This window comes from Dreissena polymorpha, chromosome 13 (assembly GCF_020536995.1).
Source record: "Dreissena polymorpha isolate Duluth1 chromosome 13, UMN_Dpol_1.0, whole genome shotgun sequence".
NCBI lineage: Eukaryota > Metazoa > Mollusca > Bivalvia > Myida > Dreissenidae > Dreissena > Dreissena polymorpha.
The window spans coordinates 57,733,922-57,754,710 of NC_068367.1; the positions used below are offsets into that span (position 1 = coordinate 57,733,922).

At 33.5% G+C, this 20,789-nt stretch overlaps 1 protein-coding gene across 33 annotated transcripts in view; it reads left to right on the forward strand.

Annotated features, from left to right (window-relative positions):
- The window catches only part of LOC127855476 (parathyroid hormone/parathyroid hormone-related peptide receptor-like), a 233,525-nt gene extending 223,502 nt beyond the window's left edge, over window positions 1-10,023 (forward strand). For 11 of the 33 annotated variants that reach the window (XM_052391087.1, XM_052391080.1, XM_052391073.1 and 8 more), the window contains exons 11-15: window positions 5,765-5,856; window positions 6,289-6,300; window positions 8,589-8,727; window positions 8,972-9,013; window positions 9,182-10,023. In XM_052391087.1, coding sequence (XP_052247047.1) covers window positions 5,765-5,856; window positions 6,289-6,300; window positions 8,589-8,727; window positions 8,972-9,013; window positions 9,182-9,556 — 660 coding nt within the window. In that variant the 3' untranslated portion in view covers window positions 9,557-10,023. Of the gene's footprint in view, window positions 1-1,451; window positions 1,621-3,214; window positions 3,372-4,713; window positions 4,775-5,296; window positions 5,367-5,764; window positions 5,857-6,288; window positions 6,301-8,588; window positions 8,728-8,971; window positions 9,014-9,181 lie in introns of all 33 variants that reach the window. The other 22 variants (XM_052391088.1, XM_052391091.1, XM_052391090.1 and 19 more) reach the window with 8 other exon arrangements.
- The last annotated feature ends 10,766 nt before the right edge of the window (window positions 10,024-20,789 follow it).

Consider the following 20,789-nt stretch of genomic DNA (forward strand, 5'->3'; position numbering starts at 1 on the left):
ACATTATTGCTGCTCAACAAGACATACCCAACAACAAGAGGAGCCAATGTGTGTGGGTGTGTATGTGTGTGCGTGTGTTGGTGTCTTCAACTGCATTTATTTTTGTTTCACATTCAGGTTGTGTTTATAACCACGCTTATACAGCTTTATGTCCACATATGTAGCAGTTCCATAAATCATGTCATATAGATACTATGTCTAATTAAACTACCTGTTATATCTTAATTTACATTAACTGCTTCTTATGTTATCCACAACGCGTATCAATCGCCACGTTACATCATTCACATCAGTCGCATCAATAATATTTGTCGCCTTCAAGCAACGTGAAATATTACAATCATGGAATGACAAAAATGGCAATTTTATGCTATGAAAGTATACTTATAAATTAATTGAACATTCACACATTTGCACTGTGTGCAATAATCTCCAATTAAATTATTACTTGCACTGCAATATTTATCTTGACAATTTCTGTTTTTTAATGCTCATTACCCCTCAAAATCAACGAATATTTTGTGCAATATTTAAAAAATAAAGTTTACACATACGCAATCAATGTCATTGCAAACATTTCAACGATAGATGTGGTCTGGTAAGATAGATTCAAAAAGATTCAAAATGCTCATTTTTGCGGGACAGTATATTCAATATATATTCATGTATCAAGTTAGTGTTCGTGTGTCGTATGAATATATATCGTTGCAGGAACATGTAATGGAATAAATCGTGCCACAAAAATATAAACGAACATGTTGTATCTCGTTAAATCTAGGTTACCTTACCACATTGACATTTTGACAATTGCTTGAAGGAACACTGATTTTGTATGGGTTTACTTTATGTAACGAAATATTTACAAAATATTCGTTGATTTTGAGTATGTATGATACTTTAAAGGGAGATCAAACGATTTGTATACGTGTTAAATTGTAATATATTGATAAAAATATTTTACAATAACACAAAATAGGCAAGACAAATTATACAATGAAGACGAATTTCATAAAATGCAGCAAAGACAAAGTAGCGCCCCGAGCCGATTGCCACGAAGATATTTCGTACATATTTTCCTATATTAACCGAAGCATTCGTCTTTATATTAGGATCGGAGTAAGTGTTCTAGTGTCGTATGAATAGATATCGTTGCAGGAAATTAAAATGATCCGTAAAACTAAATTTAGATTCACATCGTACTTGGATGATATACATGCTGGCGAATTCGACTGTACATACATTTTCGATTTCAGAAATAAATATTTGGCTTATTTCGAATTTGTCGACACCTGTTCTTCTCAACTTTTATTTTAATTAATATTGAAATATATGTTTATTAAATTTTTCACACAAATTATATAAATTCATAAATATTTGACCAAAATCGTAAAATCAACCTTTAAACGTTAATTTTTTACACAAATAATTATATATCCTTGTTTCTTCTCCAGACGTCTCCATTGTCCCCGCAACACCATCCACATCAATCTATTTGTCTCGTTCACGCTGCGCGCTATCATCTCATTCGTAAAAGAGAATGCGCTCGTCAATGGCGTCGGCTTCAGCATCGACGTGACTCAGACTCAGGATGGCCAGACTGTGTTTTTGGAAGACAGTAGTGTAAGTACATGTAACCATGAACAGTTAATTACATTTAATAATGTCTTGTGTTTTTGAAAGACAGCAGTGTAAGTAACCATGAACAGTGAATTCCATTTAGTAATGTCTTGTGTTTTTGGCAGACATTAGTGTTAGTAACCATGAACATTTAATTGCATTTAGTGCTGTCTTGTGTTTTTGGAAGACAGTGGTGCAACTAACCATGAACATTTCATTGCAATTAGTGCTGTCTTGTGTTTTGGAAGACAGTAGTGTAAGTAACCAAGACAATCTAATTCTATGTTGTATTGTCTTGTGTTAGTAAGACAGTAGTGTAAGTAACCACCACCAGTTAATTCTATTTAGTGATATCTTGTGGTTTTGGAAGACAGTAGTGTAAGTAACCATGATCAGTTCACTCCGTTTAGTACTGTCTTGTGGTTTTGGAAGACAGTAGTATTAGTAACCATACACAGTTAATTCCATTTAGTACTGTCTTGTGTTTTGGAAGACAGTAGTGTAAGTATTCATGATCCGTTAATCCCATTTAGTATTGTCTTGTGTTTTTGAAGACAATAGTGTTAGTAACGATTGACATGTAATTCCATTTAGTTCTGTCTAATGTGTTTGGAAGCCAGTAGTGTACGTGAACATGAACATGTCATCTATTCAGTATAGACTATTCAGTATTTTCAAGATTTAGCTAATGTCGTGTGTCTTATACGGAAAATATCGATGAAAAAACAAAATGTACAGGTTTTTACTAAGATCCTCTTGTTATTTTGTATTGATTGTTTGACTGGCATAGTTTAATGTTATCTCTGAATGTAGTACTTAAAACCAGTCTACATTAACAAACTGACCAAAATATGTTAATGCGAAATGAGTCGAACATTTAAATATTAGTTCAACTTAAATGTGGCTGCATGAATAATAGTCAAGACTAAACGTTTGCCTATGACTATCGTACACACTTTTATTTCCCAGCCTGCCTACCAGTCCTTTCACATAAAGTGCTGACAACTTATATTTATTTTGAAAAAGTTGTTGTTGTTATGTCTATCTAAAATGCAAGTTGAATATGTTAATAATGTGTTATACGTATCAAATCATGTGTACAAAATAACTTATACAAACACAACATGAATTTTGATCGATTGAAAATAAACACCAGATGGTCTTGCAAGAATTTCTTCAAAGCATGTCACGTGTACACTAGTTATAAAAAAATATAATTTCACCCAAAAAACGTATCTTCAAAATGCAAAAATAATCTTTTAATAAAACCCAGTAATATAAGCACATGTGTTTTAGTATGTCCGGGTTATTTAATATTACTTATAGATTTTATAAGGTCACGAACAACAACAACATTACGACATTACTCGCATTATTAATTCAATATGCAAAAAATGTGACGCTTTTCAGTAATATGTACATGTATAAATACGTATATTTATTATATTTACGGTAATTTTAATTTGTAATCACATGTGTACGTTTAAGCAATATTTGATCAGGATAGTTTAACTTGTTTAAGACCTTTGATTATACAACATTATTCTATATTTAACAACAGTGATACATGGATACTATGGTGACTATATCATTTCAGCATTGGCAATGCAAGACATTTTTCTCCCTCTTTAACTACATCTTGTGCGCCAACTACATGTGGATTTTCACGGAAGGTATTTACCTTAACATGCTCATTACGGTCGCCATGTTTTCGGAGAAATCTGGGGTGAAGAAACTTGTGATCTTCGGCTGGGGTACGTTAATTTCATTCAAATATAAGGCATAGTTTTGCAAAGTTCAAGCTTTCTATTTCAGGAGTATGTACGTTTATATTGCGTTTTAATACGAACATGTTTGGTACTAATGATGACATTCATTTGCTAATTCCTGTTCAGGAGAAATTTATTGTCAAGAACTTCCTGCTAATGAGATACTCCCTCGGTTCGCCATCTCGTCTCCTCTTCGTCTCCTCTCGTCGTCCTCGTCCTCCTGCCAGCGTCCTTATCCTCCTACGTTTTTCTACTACTGCTGTTCTCGCTGCTGCGGTTTGCTACTACTACTACTGCTGCTACTACTACACTACTACTAACTACTACTACTACTACTAGCTACTACGACTACTACTACTAACACTGGCTACTACTAACTTACTACGACTCACTACTAGCTACTACTACTACTACGATCTACTACGACTACTACTACTACATACGACTACGTACTTCACTACTACTACTACTTACTAACACTACGACCTTACTAACTACTACTACTATACTTACTACGACTACTATATCACTACTTCTACTACTACTAACTGACGACTACTACTACGAAACTACTACTACTACTTACTGACTACTACGACTACTACTACTACTAACTTACTCTTACTACTGTACTAGCTACTACTATCGACTAGTCTACTGACTACTACTACTACTACTACTACTACTACTACTACTACTACTACTACTACTACTACTACTACTACTACTACTACTACTACTACTACTACTACTACTACTACTACTACTACTACTACTACTACTACTACTACTACTACTACTACTACTACTACTACTACTACTACTACTACTACTACTACTACTACTACTACTACTACTACTACTACTACTATAATCTGTCAATAAGAAATCAGATAATGTTAATAAAGATCGGTTTAATTTTTGTTCGGACGTTAATGAGCATTTTACTATAAGTGTCATAATGATATTGTCTAAGTGCTGTTCTAACTTGATTTATATTGTATAGCGCTAGTATTCTAGCTGCATTATTATTGCAAGTTAATAATATCGCTGTCTCATAGTTAATGCTATTCAGATGAAGATTTATAATGAATCAAAAGGACTTGGTGACAAAACAACGGAATCTTTTGTTGAACGGTTTGTACGAATGGTTTTTTGAAAGCGTAATTGGAAACACAAATGCGAATTTATGTTATGTAGATTCATTTTAGAATCTCGAGCGTATTGCTTTCAATTATAATGTCATTGTAGTATGGAATTTACATCAACGCTTCGTGAAATCATTGTGTATTATTATTTGTTGCACGATCTTTTGTTTCATGATCAGGCGCACCGGCGTTGTTTGTGGTGCCGTGGGCCATTGTTCGGGCTTTGTTGGAGGATGTGCTGTAAGTAACCGATTTCAAGGGCCAGTTTAACATATTCGGACTGGGAACAAAACGCTCTATTCGTTTAAACACTGATGTGTTAAATCTATTTGTTTCTAGTAATGCTATTTAGTTAGCAAGAAATGATTATGTTGAGTCAATGTGCCAGGTACGGATTATTTCTAGAACATAAAACATATTTATATTTATATAATCATGAATGTGACTTCTATCTCTTTTTGGATGAACATTATTTAAAGTAAGCATGCAACAGAACAAACTAGTTTTAGAACAGCTATCGCTAACCAAAACTCCCAAAGTTTGAACTTTTGTTCGAAAATAAGATTACATTCTTCGAAATTGAGTAAACCTGTTTCTTTTAATGTGTAAACTCAGTGTAAAAAAGAGTAAACTTATTTCAGTAAATGAGTAAACTTAGTCAAACACTAGCAAACAATTAGAAAGTCTAGTTCGGAATTTTTTAAACATAGTTCAAACTTTAAATGAAGCATGTGTATAATGGTGTGTTTTTGATATTTTCAGCTGTTGGAACACACACCCGACCAATGGTTATTTCTGGTTGATACGGGGCCCGATTGTCGCTGCCATGGGGGTAATCACAAACTCCGTTCTCGCAGCTAAAGCCAATAGAGTGTTTTTTTTAAGGAACGGCGTTAAGGAATTTGTTTCTCTGCTTGTTGCTTTGTTTTATCAATCAGTTTTGATTGTCCACCATTAAATTTTAGCATCAACGAAATATATTTGTATTCGCAAACTGAATGTGGTGAACTTCATCTTCACTCCCATGGTTAATGTGTTCACTCCCATGGTTAATGTGTTATTTTTATATTTACGTATTTATGTTTTCATTTCTAACAATAATTTGTTAAGGTTTAATACATCTCGAATCTATTTACGTTTGTACGAATACTCAAGTGTGTGCACCGTAAATATATGTCAAAAATATCGATTGTTTTATTACTCACTGAGTTCAATACTTGATTGTTTCAGATAAACTTCATCATATTCTTGAATATCATTCGTGTTTTGTTCACGAAGCTAACAGCCTTCAATGCACCTGACACTAACAGATACAGATACAGGTAAAAATGTGGAAAATTTATACAGTAATGATTATTAAAATCATTAATAAAAATGATGTATTGTAAATACTATACAACGATTCAGAAATCATAGTAGTATCATAATCATAATCATACGGGATACGATCTTTACATTTGATATTATATTTTTAACTGACTTTGAGTATCATTAGTTTTATTCTGTCATCATCCGTAAATCTTTGTAATAAACCTCCATTAGTAAACTTACTTTCCATTTTAGCTTTATTTCTGTTGTGGCGAGAAACAACTATTTGAATGACTTCATTTTTTTATTGAATTGACGTCATTTTTGATCTTGCAAAATCGGTCATTTTCTTAACTTTATTAGGCCTCTTTTTGGAAATACTTGGATAATTAAGACAATTCATAACCACTTTGAGATATAAATATTTCCATATATCTGTGTTGTAGCGACGGACTCTGGTAATTATACTAGGTTGCATGCAAGGATCCTGAAATATTGTGTATGCCAGGAAAGGATTGGTATGATATTGTTAGACCTACAAAAGGCCTTCGATACCGTCAATCATAGTATTTTAATCATGAAACTTGAGGCTATTGGTCTCCATAGTTACGCAGTCAGGTGGTTTACCTCCTATCTCTCCGATCGCCATCAGGTTGTTGACGTATCGGGTACTATGTCCTCCGAGGCCTCCATCTCATGTGGTGTTCCTCAGGGCTCCATATTAGGCCCCCTTTTATTTTTAATTTATGTGAATGATATGGCCGCTGTGGTAAGAAATAAAATTTTACTTTATGCTGATGATACTGGCATCCTGGTAGCTGGTAAACACATTTCAGAAATTGAATCCATTCTTTCTAGCGATCTTGAACTTATAAGTGAGTGGTTAGTGGACAATAAACTTTCCCTACATCTTGGTAAAACAGAATCTATATTGTTTGGCTCAAAGCCCAAACTAAGGTCAAATCCTCAGTTAAATGTCTCTTGCAATGATGTGTCAATTACTCCATCAAGTTCTGTTAAGTACCTAGGTGCTATATTGGACCAGTTCCTGTCTGGTAAAACCATTGCTAGGTCAATTATTACACAGGCAAACTCAAGATTAAAATTCCTATACAGAAATAGTAAGTTCTTAACATTGCACACCAGAAAACTCCTTGTCATGTCTCTTATACAGTGCCACTTTGACTATGCCTGCTCTTTTTGGTACCGTGGTCTTATTCAGTCACTTAAAAATAGGCTTCAAACTACACAAAACAAGATGATTAGGTTTGTTCTGAATATGGATAACAGATCACATGTTGGTCAAGAACAGTTTTCACATTAAGGTTGGCTGCCTGTTTCAAAACGAGTAGAACAGATCATACTTTGTCATGTACATAAGATTAAAAATGGCCTTGCACCAGAGTATATGGGTGAGAAGCCAGTGTCTGGCGTACATAATCGTTGTACTAGGTCTAATATGGCAGCTCAGTCAGAATCTGATCATTTTGCTGAAAATTTTACATTTGAAGACTCTGGTCGTTTTTCCAAACCAAGAGTAGGAAGTTTTGGTTCTAAAACATTTACATATAATGGTATCTGTTTAATCTTCCTCAAAACATCAGGGATGTACCTAAACCTAACAATTTCAAGGGTGCCATCAAGAAACAGTTTTTAGAGTCTTTATAGCTTTTAATAGTATAATCTGTATTATGAATTTTATGTTATGTTAAAATACTGTGATACATTTTTAAGTCTTATGATCAATAAGATGCAAGGGTCTCATAATTATTCTTAAACTTATAGTATGCTACAAAGTGTGTTTATTAACTACATATGCAGTGTGTAACTTTCTTATGCAACTTCTGTGATAATAATGAACATGTGATTATATTTGTTCATTCTTAATCAGTAATATACTTTATTAAACAGTACATATTGCGATACATATACATTATTAAATATCTAATACATGACTGTTTCATGGTAACTGCCACCAATATCAAGGACCACAATGGAAATAAGTGAAAATCATTATTATTATTTTTGTGTTATCCTTGGTATTGTGTGTGCATTCCATGGTTTGCTATGTATATTGCTGTGATAATATATTTATATTGTCTGCATTAGGTAGTAACTAAGTAATGTTCATATGTTTACCAAATAAAATTAATCAATCAATCAATTAATAAGTCTCTATCAGAAAGTTATGTTAAGTAAATACTGATAGTGCTAGAATGCTGGAGATCGGATTCGATAGCGTGTAAGCATACAATACACAATGCACGTTACGGATGAATAGCTAGTAACAGTGTACTCATGCATTTTAATTCTAATAGCATATAGGTATATTTATTTATAATATGTTATATTTTCCAAATGTATTATTATGTATTTTATATATAAACAAAGCATTTGCAATATGTTACATCTGATAGTATCTAACAAATATCCATAATTGTTTTGAAGTCATTACAACATTAATCCCGATATTAGTTAAAGATTTACATTTGGGTTTTAGTCATGATTCCAATATAACCAGAAAACATTTTCCCTTTTTTTAAAGCGATCTTTGTTCTGTTTATTTATTCTTATACTATGAACATAACGTAGTTTGAATAAGGATTCTACATACTAAAATTAAACTTGTAACCTTCATTAAAGCAAAAAATTTTGAAAATTAACCAAACTACTATTGTAATAAATAACTTAATTTCGCTACTTTAATAGCGAATTGCTTGATTCAAATGTTTACATGTACACACAGGAAGTTAGCAAAATCGACTCTGGTCCTAATTCCCTTGTTCGGCGTCCACTACATCGTGTTTATTGGTCTCCCTGACAACGTTGACGAAACAACGGAACTTGTCAAACTTTACTACGAGATGTTCTTCAATTCCTTCCAGGTAACCGCCCCTTATCTGTTGAAAGCATGAAGGCGTCACCAGCCCTTACACCAAGAAACGCGTCTTGGTTTTAGTAGACAGTATGATATAGAATACTTTCGAAAAAGATCTGTTGTCATTTTGATTCGTATATCGTTTAACACAAAAGAATCTATGATTTCTTTCAGCATGCATGTTGATGTACAGTTTTTGTACTCTTAAGCGTTTTAAAATCATTATTATCTTCCATGTCTTTTTATTTCAGGGATTTCTTGTCAGCTTACTGTTTTGCTTTTTGAATGGAGAGGTAAGAAACACATACATTATTTTTACAAACGTCTGTATAAAATAGTTGGATCTTAGCATTCATTTTAAGTCACGGAATTTAATAAATTCAAGATCTCCATGAGCTAAATGAATCACTTCAAACGCTTACCTATGCTGAATACTTTAATCGTCAAATTTTTGTTCACAGGTCCAATCAGAAATACGAAAAAAGTGGTATCGTTTCGCACTGAGACGAGGTGGCAGTTTGTACAAAAAACGCGCTCGTGATACAATGACCTCCTTTATATCACATCACCGAGCGTCGTCTGCGAGCTCTGACGCGCGAGATATACCGAACGGCAAATTGACGATACACAAGCCGGAACCAAAACGCCTATCAAACAATGGCCTGAACGGTCATGCTTGCGAGGCGGGGAACGGTGATAATGAAAATAACTCTATGGTAAAAATTACTTCAAAAGATACCAATATCAAAGACACTGCGTTAGAAGAACGTGATCCGATATTAAACGACTCTATCTCTGATGATGAGATTGATATAATGTCTGAAGACCTTGTGTAAAGATAACAGAACTGGTTGACAATAATGTGGATCCAACGCTAATCGTCGTTTATACGAAGATGGAATATACTTTGTATGTGCTCGGTTGTTGTCAACACAAGTGTTTTGATCCTAAAAACGGATCTATGTGGAAAACATGGAATGAAATGTGTATTATTTTGAAGATACAGACCCTATAGCCTGTGATTTCGAATCACCGCATGGTATACAAGAAACTGTACATTTTTATAATAGCCAGTGTTGACTTAAAGACCTGAAATTGTGAACAAAACTTTAAAGTGACTGGGTGAGTTTAAACCACATGTGCAACTTTATTTGTCGCGAGATATATGTGGGAAAAGAGTAGCTGTGATATTTGCATAAACTGTTAAAATGAATTGTATATGTTAGACAGGAAATAACTTTATTTAAGTACATGGCCACCATTTGAAACATACTATAGACGTAGTAAAGTGTTGCCAATCGTACTTGTCGTAGACATATTGTGTGAGAAAATACTCATTATTACTGATATCAAGCACAATATAGTACACTGTTGTGAATTGCAACTTACAAAAATAATGTTTATTTATCTGATACCGGTTGTTAAGATAAAGATAATCCATCATTTATGACGTAGATAGATAAAAAAACAGCGATTTAGAGCAATATATAAAAGAAGCGGTAAGATAATATAAATATTTACTAATTTATGAAACAACTCTGTTAAAGAGAAATGTATAAACAGTACACACGCTTTACCATATTTGAAATAGTCCAAGACCTTTAGTATGATTGAATTTCACGAAAGATTAGTCTTAAAGTGATATTATGCGCATCAAACAGTATATGCTATGTTTATATGTGTCTAGCGCAACCGTTGTTTATTTTTGGTGTTTTCACTTCATATACACTTATATTTGTTAATGCAGCATCAACCTACTAAAACTATATCCCAGAAAGAGAAAAAAAATGCATTTGAATATCAACCGTACTTTCGTTTTGACAACTGACGACAGAAATGATTGGATGTACGATGTGAATCTAAATTTAGTTTTAGTGCAGATTTGTTCATACGACACAAAGACATAATTTTGTTTTACGGATCATTTTAATTTCCTGCAATGATATCTATTTATACGACACATGAACACTAACTCCGATCCTAATAAAAAGACAGTTCCGCTCGGCTTAGAGGACTGGGACAGTGATGTAAACTATCGAATATAATTTATATTTGTATATACAACTGGAAGCAAGATGAGTTGCAGATAATTGGTCAGTTACCACCTTTTAACGAACTCTTTTGACCTGTTAATTCTTTTCAGCTTAATTCAACAGTGAAAAATGCGCATAATATCACTTTAACATCACGCATGATTTTATATAATATAATAATAGTAAAAATTCACAACCACGAATAACAGGCAAATGCCTGATGATCCTGGATAAATGCCTAACAGAAATACACAAAAAAACGTGAAGCGTTGTAAGCATAAGATGTTATTGTCACTTGGTTTCAAAACGAAGACAAAGGCATTTGCTTGCAAGTGAAACGTGTATGAATTACAAGTATGAACATATTATAGTTATCATGACTTTCTGGACCCTGCATACCAGTGTTGTATTATGTGTTAGAAATAGTTTTTTTTATGTTAAATACTGAGCTATTTTAATTTGTGTACGTATTTATTTATTTACATACATAATTGTAGTAAAAATTATAAACTTCAATATTGAATATTTTCGAATATTTTATAATGATTCGCCTAATGCATCTAAAGTAATTTTAAAAGATATTAACCAACCAATTTTGAAAACTTATTTCCGTTATCAATTTGTCTCATGTTGCATAAATAATATTAATGATGCGAAAGGGTGAACGATGATAGTTAAAAACAAAAGTCATTAGGTATTTTCTTAATTTGAATTTAATCTCTCTTGTGAGTTCTTTTCAGCCTCAACATTGTTTGGTCCACAACAAATATTTGCGTCTGTTCATCGCGCCTTCGAATGACCTTGACGACGCCATCCTCTTGCTTCCTCTAATGATGCAAGGCGGCATCATAAGAGTCGGATATTCTTACTGCATCTTCCGTCGATCCGACGCCTTGACTAATATGATGAATCAATAACTCGCACACTTTACTAGGATTTATAACAACATTTGAAAGAATTGAATAAGATGTTTCCGTTCTCAAGATCGCTGTTATAGTAGCCTAGTTATCATTTGTGTTTGTTACTCGGCGATCGTTTGGTGTTTCATAAAACACGTTACTATTACATTCTAATGTTATTATAGTCATATCTGAGTTTATGAAGAACACATGATTTAATAATTTCTGCATAATAAACGTTATTTTAGGCACACTCACTTCATCAATGTTATTGAATGCTCAGTAGTCAAGTTTGTACATATTGTCGAGCAAACAGTCCCATTTTCTTGCGCTTCGTCCGTAATACCAGATCGTATTCTTCGCGAAATTGTTTGTCCATTGTTTTATAGTGACCTCCCCAAGGTTTCCATACATGTTTAACACGCGCTTCAAAGAGTCGTTTATTTCAGAAGTGCAAAAATTAAATGACCTGCACCTAAGATTTAAGTTTCCTTAATAGATTATATGATCTTCAAATGGGAAATATCAAACAGTAGCGGCACACAGACAGCTATCGCTAAATCGCCCTATTTAAAAGGGCATTTTCACAGATTTCGACATGTATTGAAGTTCGTAAATAATTGCTTTATATTGATAAATGTAAAAAAACAAATCCAGTAAAACAACACGAATAACATTAAAAAAAGAAAAAAAAGGAACTCTCAACTGGACTCGAACCACTGACCCCTGGAGTAAAAGTCCATCGCTTACACCACTCGGCTGTCCGGGCTGATACAAAGCATGGTGTATTTTATAATTTATTTTAGCAATCCTCGTAGTATCACAAAATATAACGACAACAGAACTTCCCAAATTATTTAATCGTTTCGCGTTGCAACGCTTTATAATTTTCAGGTTCCTAATCGTCAAAAGATGTATAGAGTGGGTATTTTAGAGCATGGTAAATGTTTAGTGGAAAAGATGAAACGCAATATTATAATAAATTTGTTTCAATTTCATCATTTGAGGTGGGTTCTTACACCAGGAAAACATAACATTTATTGAAAAAAATGTATGGCTCATATGAATATTCAGAAGCGCAACAGTGCATTTTGGCCAAAGGCATGCTACCCACCCCACGTGATAAAGCGTCCGATCGTCATGGATGAATAATTTTATCGTTAGCTTGCACCGAATGTAGTCAAATGATCATATATACAATTTTGAATAAAAATCGTTACTTTTAGCAGTGATATTTAAGTATGAAAAGAGTTGCGTTAGAAAAGTCTCCAATACACTTGTAGGGAACCTACAATATGCCAAAAATGCGCGGTTGCGCTTTAAAATATTCATATGAGCCATACATTTTTAAAAACTAGTTTTATGGTATCCTTATATACGAACCCACCTTAAATGATAAAATTGAACTAAGTTTAGAATAACATTGCGTTTCACTATTTCCACGTGAAAACAGATGAAACCATACATACCCCATGTGCTTAAGCTTCCTATCATCAAGGATGAATAATTTCACCGTGAGCTCAAGTTTGAAAAGTGTTGTAATAGAAAAGTCTCCCAGTGTACATGTGATCTTTTAAAAGCAAAAACAGATAGACAAGTCAATGTGTGTAATTTCTGTGTCAATATTTCCGTTCAGTGATTAAGTGGGAAAGCAACCTGCTGTGCAGTTCTTCATTCACCTTCACGGCTTAAAGGGGCCTTTACAAAGATTTTGGCATGTATTGAAGTTTGTCATTAAATGCTTTATATTGATAAATCTAAACATTGGATCTAAAAGGCTCCAGTAAAACATTAAGAATTTAATTTAAAAAAGAAAAAACAGTAACCCTCAACAGGGCTCGAACAACAGCCCCTCGAGTCCTGGAGTAAAAGTCTACCACTTAGACTACTCGGCCATCCGTGCTCATACAATGGCGAAGGTATTTTATACTTTTTATAAGCAATCCTCGTAGATTCACAACATGTAAAAAAAACAACAGGACTCTCCAAATTATTCAATCGTTTCGCGTTGCAACGACTTATAATTTTCAGGTTTCAAAATCGTCAAAATATTCATATAATGGCTATTTTAGAGCATGGTAAATGTTCAATATTACTGTCTCCTTACAAATATCATAATTAAAACGAAAATTTGCGAATCTGAAACAACTTTTTTAAATTTTGTCAATTTACCAAAACGTGAAAAGGCCCCTTTAAAACCATCTCTTTTCAACTTACGTCATAAAATCAACGCCAATGACAATCCAAAGGAAGCGAATATGCCTTTACTCTATGCAACATGTCCTATAAAAGTACAAAAAGGACTTTAAGAAGTATGTTTTGATCAATAATGCATAACATTAAGTTGTTTGTTTCAACTAAGATGAAATCAAATTTATAGGGTAAGTTGGCAGTGACAACATTAACTTTGTGTTTGCTACACACATTATTTTTTATGTAAATATCGGTAAGGTCGTTCACTCACTCAAATCTTCCAAGTCGCCATGTAAAATACCCTTCTTTCTCTTCAATTTGTTTTTCAACTATTATTATTTAATCGAATGTACCACAAGTAATTGAAAATAACAGCTAGAATACAACACATTGTTTTGGTCGCCAACACCAACAACGCTCGGTCCAGTCAATGGAAACATACTACAATATAACATTTAACATTTACGTTTTGCTTATAACCTGAGAACTCAATAAATTATCGTACATTTATACAATATAAAATAATACAATACAATTTACACAATACAGTATAATATCGTCACAATTTACGCGATCAATGCCACGCGGACTTGCAACGAGGTTCTAGCTATTATAAGTAACACTAATGGAGCTCATAACTCTAGTATTGTCAAGGATGAAGTTGTGCTCGTGGCTGGAAGCCGTGTATCGAATTGTGTCTTTGAAAAGCCACAAGGTTGTATCTGTGGAAATTAAAAGCCTTTGCTGTTTAAAGAATCCGACCTGTTGATGAAATCTGTTTATTCAATGCTTAATCTCCGGTTATGGTATTCCCATCCGTTTATCATTTGTGGCACGAAGGGCATTTGTTAAGTGTTAGCAGAGTTGGTATTTGTAAAACATGTAAAACAACAGACATATACTATCCATTTATTAAAAAGTCGTTGGTTTACAAACTTGCAACACTATCACAACTAGAGCTTCACACAGTTGTGATGAACATTCCCAATGCCGCATGTCAATAAATTGCGCAGCATTACATATTCAATACGTTCATGATTTTAGCTTTTTAAAGTCGGATGGTAAAACGTGACTTAAAAACTTCACATCTTTAAGAGAATTTCAACCAAGTTTGTTTTGTTGACGTTCCAAAATGTCTGACTGCAATTATCGGCACATTGTGGAAAAACAGCAACAGTTTTATGTGTTTGTTTTGTTTTATTGTCTAGCAAACTACAAATCGCTTTATTGACAGTATGTTGCTGATGGGTTTGTCATCTTGCAATGAACATGGGAAAACAGTCATTGCTATTGAAAACCAAAATATCGCAATGGATTTGCAAACGGTGCGAGTATTTCACGTGTAACAAAATATGCAACTATACCATTACAGTTATGCTAAACGACAGTTGATGAATAAATTGATTGTAATCATTTAATTGTACTGACTAAACTGCAGGATGAAAATTTAAATCATATTATTGTTATTAAAGAGTTGGTATTGTAACACTTGAACAACTATATTCAGGGTTAATTAACTAGAAAAACATGCGTTTAGGTTCTACATATGAATATGCTCAGGTCTTGTACTTGCTTCTTGTATGAAGTATCCAATCTTCCATCAAACTTAAACACACTTCAGTAATTTTGCAATTAGTATTTTGTATAATTGGTGTTTCTTTGCACAAATTCTGAAAACTCGAAGCAGTGCAATGTTTATTCAATCAGTCTTGTAAATAAGTTTATACCTCCTATGTAGATAACAACATTAAGGCTTGGCAATATCTGGATAAGTTTATACGCATTTTCATTCGTAGCCTGGTATTTTAAGAGGAACAGATGAGTGAGAAATTCATTATTCTTTCAGATTAAAATAATGAAATTTGACAAAGTGTGCGTTTTCTGGAATGACATTTCCCTGATCGTTGTCCAAAGAAAATATACATGTGTATCAATATCTGTTTGTAAAAATCCTGGTGTATGAATGAAAGCTTGTTATAAAACGGAACATTTAAAAAATAAACAAACACGCCTCATTTAATATCTTAATCGACAGTTGAAACTTAAATATGTGGATTTTCTTTAACTATGTATGACAATAAATAATGGTACGTTATGCTTTTTTATTGGCTTACGCCTGTACAAAATGTTTTCACACAATAGAAAACCTGACAAAACACGAACAAACTCATGTTAAACAATATTGGGATGATTTACCATTTTTGTATTTTGCTAACGTCGGTATACATTATAGTAGAAATATGTATGCCGTATTATTTGACGATGCTCTAAAACAATGTTCCGCTGACCTGGTCAAGATAACGAGGTTGGATGGCGTCTTCAACGCATATTCTATCATAAAAAGACAGAAATGAGCTTCGGCCAGCATATGCATTCCATGAGGGAACGCGCGTTCTAGCAGTTATTCTCATTAATCAATTAGATAAATAGTATATAATACTAATCTAAGCATGATTACATTCCAGTATATGATTTTAGTATTGGATAATTTTATGATTTGGGTCGTGCGTCTATGGGCGAAATACAGATGGGTTATATTCTTCACAAATTATCTCACAATATATAAGGTATTTACGTGGCATTTCAGTGATAACATTTGGTAATCATTAATTCATATAGTGGCACTTCTAAACGTTTCTTGGAAATATAATGGTACATCACACAATTTGTTTTCGACTGCTATTTGTGTTAATATTGTAATCTAAATTCACTTATAATTAACGTTCTACAAATAAATAATGCTTTTAAAGTTATTGTTTGATGTAGTGAAAATCATTCTTTATAAATTATTTCTTTGAAGTTTTTGTATTCAAATAGACACGAAATTTTTAACATGGCAGGGCTTGAAAACGGAACCTTCCAATAATAATCCATGGGCATCGTCTTTCCAAATGTTTATTTTGCATCGTTAATACATAAGCCTGAAGGCAAAGTGTCAATTGAATGTTCCAATTTAGTAAATTTATGTAAATTCCGTTTTAGTTTCGCTTCCAGTTTTCAGATAGTATGACTTGATCGAACTTTAAACAATCTCATTCCAAATATAAACCATTGCAATCATTTAAAAAAGATGAGAAGTGTAAGTGATAAAGTGTGTCTTTATCGTTGCAAACCATCACTTTATTAATTTTGCAGTTCTATTCTAGACCATTTCAGCATGTGTAGATGAATAAGAATAAACCATTAATGCAGGTTATGCAGATGGATTGCTGATAAAAAATATTAAAATCAATATTGGAAAACCCGTCGCATCCCTGCAAAAATACAAGAGAGATAGTTTTTGTTTGATAAAAACGGTGATAGAAGACCAAATTCATTCGCAAATTACCACGGGTTATGATAATTGATTGCAACATGTTCGTCTGGTATGGCGTATGCTCGGTCGATGTTTTATATGTGTTCGTCACAGTTAAAGTATCGTTATACACACTTTAATGCGCTAAACTCACTTCCAAACTTACTAAGTTGCTCAATGTAAGACCCCAATATTACAGTTATTAAGATGCATTTAAAAGTATCTATTTTTCGCTCTTTACTTATCAATTGAGCTCAAGCAGGTACGTAGACATTAAATCGTTAAGGCGTATATTTATGTGGCTAAATATACAGGCTTCTAAATGCCAAACAGTTGCATAATGTATACACTTCTAGGCCATTGCGAAAGGCAGCATAAGTACTAGAGTATCTACAATTAATCTGTGCATTTGTCAGCCCGATTAAACTAGTTTCACCGCTTCATCTCATACAAATACTCGTCGATATGAATAAACCTATCAGTAAACACATTATGGTAATACATTCACTTGGTACTGGAACGTGAAGGAAATGCTCGATTTATATGAACGATGAAAAAAAGTTATTACACAGGAATCCACGAAATACGTTATCACGATAAATTACTAGCGTCAAAAACAACATACATGTAACTTGGATGTATATTTCATAGCAGCAAAGGCGCCAGAAAGTAATTTATTAGCTTTGTTTGACTGTCGTTAGCTGAAACAAACATTACAAAAAAAGCATTTATTTACGTTATAATAGAAACACTTGACATCGCTGAGAAATATAAAGCTGTTCCGAAAGGAACCCGTTCATGTTAACTGTTTGTACGCAGCAATAGTGGACATTGATTATGCATTAACTGTTGCACCGATTTGGGGAAAAATCGCATAAAAATAAATTCAAAGTAAAGTAAGTTAAACCCAGAATAACAGTTTATGTTTAAACATTGCTTACTAAAGACATTTTGAGTTTTACATTTATCTTTTATAAAGTGTGAGCAATCAATCTAAATTGGAAACAATTCATCAAAGAACTATCAAACAAAAAGTTATTGTTAAATTAGCAATCAGCTGTACTTAGATTACCGTGGTTTTCCCTATTGTATACACAATAAATGGCAAACTATTCAATATGCGCTTTCCGAATTCTTTTTTGGCAAGTTGTACTGCTGATTCGGCCAGGCAAACAAATAATTACACGATAATACACGATAAATATATTACACGATAAACACATTTATTTGAGAAACTATACAAAATGAAGAAAAACAGATCTCATTTTATTCAGTATTTACACGATGTAAATTACATGCAAATTGCACAATACATGCTTGAGCTATTAAGCTTCTGTCAGCGAATGTAGCAAAATCATTTCTGAAATGTTTACTGGATGTACACAGAATAATGTTATTCGGTTAATATGTTGTTTATTTTTTTAACATTACAGACATACCTGTCGATAGAGGTAGACTTGCATACAAGGACCACACGTAGTCGTTATTATATTGATGGTAAACGGCAAATGTAAACGTTGCTTTTTGTAACGTCAGTCATCAGTAGACCTCCAGAGTGGAGTATGAGATGTTGATATTAAGCTTAATATGAACGTTTTTTGAATATCTGTATGTCGTGTATAAATGTAGTACCATTAGGTAACTCGATACAGATAGTTTCATTAGAGGCTTTGTGTATATACTTGTGATGAAAAATTAATTAGGTTGAAATTAAACTGCAGAAAAAGAGGAAACAATGAACAGGGTAATAGAAATATACCGTCAGATGTTATTTTCATATTACATTATTTGTTTATCTAACTTGGTTGTTAAAGAACACGATCTTATACAAATGTTGAAAATATCTCAAACCAAACATACACAAACTTTCAAGCTGATATTTGCGTTCATGTATTGGACAACATTCATGCATTCTGTATTTTAATCTAGTATTTTTGTTCTTATTTTCGTAACGTTCTTGGTCGTGTTTACTCAATTAAACGATATGGGACAATAAATTTTAGAACACGTCTATGTTTAATAGCGAGTTCGCACTTCCCTCTGCCATTTATATCGTTTTTATATGTTGACGATGATGCTATGCGCATATTATATTTATACTTGTTTTCAGGGAGCCCACCATTCCTACCTATACGGCTCGTTGTTCTTTGTTGGTCTGCTGTTTGCGGCTCGCTTGCCGTGTCCGAGTTACGTGAATGGTTTCAATTTGGCAGGTATTTAGATCTTGAAAAGCAGGTACGCATACCTACGCCAAAGTTAGGCATGCATAACCACATACGCATTACGCACCTATAATATAAGTACCATGGGTTCTTTTTTAATATTAAAAAACTAATTTCAAGACCATGAATCACATGCATATTGACGCATATCAGTTAAATTAATGTGTTAGTCTTCTAATATGACGCAAATAGTTTTAATAATGTTTTATCCTACTTGCAAACCAATACTCCTTCTATGCATCTGTAATGTTTGCTAGAGGCCAACATGGTTACATGGTTTTATACAGTGGCACTAACATAACATGGTAAAATGTTGCGAATGTGAGACATAAACAAAGTATCGGATGAAATTAAGTATTAAAAATCCTCGACCTTATGTAATAACTTACGCTTACATTGTAACTATAGCTTAAGCGTTAAAAGCATGCACGAGTTATGACAATTGATATATTAGACCTGCTCTGAACGATACCAGGACCACCTAACTGTTTACATGTCGGAGAAGAACGAGAACAAGTATGATGTGTCCGCAATCACCGCGGTAAATACAAGGGTAGGGATATTGATTAATGGCGTGGGTGTTGTGGTGTACGTAGGATGGGGTAAATTGTATGTCTATAATTGTCGGATTGATGAGATAATGGCGCTTTCATTTAAAACTATATGGATCAGAATATGTGTCCAATATCAAATACTTATGTTTTGAATTTATGACGGCTTTGATAAGTACACAACTTAACTGATGACATGTTAAAGCTATCAGGGAAACTACTGAAATTAAGTTATCTTGGATGTTAATTCTTTTTTTTGTTACAAGTTTCGTAATGTTGTGACATTCGAAGTTTGTTTGTAAATTGTTAAATGTAACCCAGCCAGAGAAATCCCCGACCACAATGGGATTGAACCCGGGACCTCCCGGTTCCATTCAGGCAGACACTCTACAGCGTCGCTATTAAAGCGAGCCCATATAGCAAGACAGTATAAGTTTCCGTATATCGAACCTTTCTACCCAAACACCCTTAAGTTCTTTTCTGATTTTTTTCACGAGTTTCCTACTGCCACGACATCTGTGGGACGTCAGACATACGCGGTGTTTTTGGACGTTTGGCGCCGATGTGTTCGAAGATTTGTCTGGCAGGTATTCAGTTTAACTGTGCTCTACCATGAAGTTTTAGAATTGTTCACCTATTTGTGCACTCAAAGCTTACATAAATATTCCCACAATTTTATTGCTGCAATATCAACGGAAGTCCACATGTATTGATACAGTAAATTGTATAGTGCCATACTTATTAAAAACAAATATAAGCTAGATCAAAATAACAGATAATAACAGATAATATAAAACATCGAGGCTGTTTTAATTCTCATCCAGAAGTATCATGTTGTCTATTCCAGATGCACATGCATCGCGTACGTCTGATTTA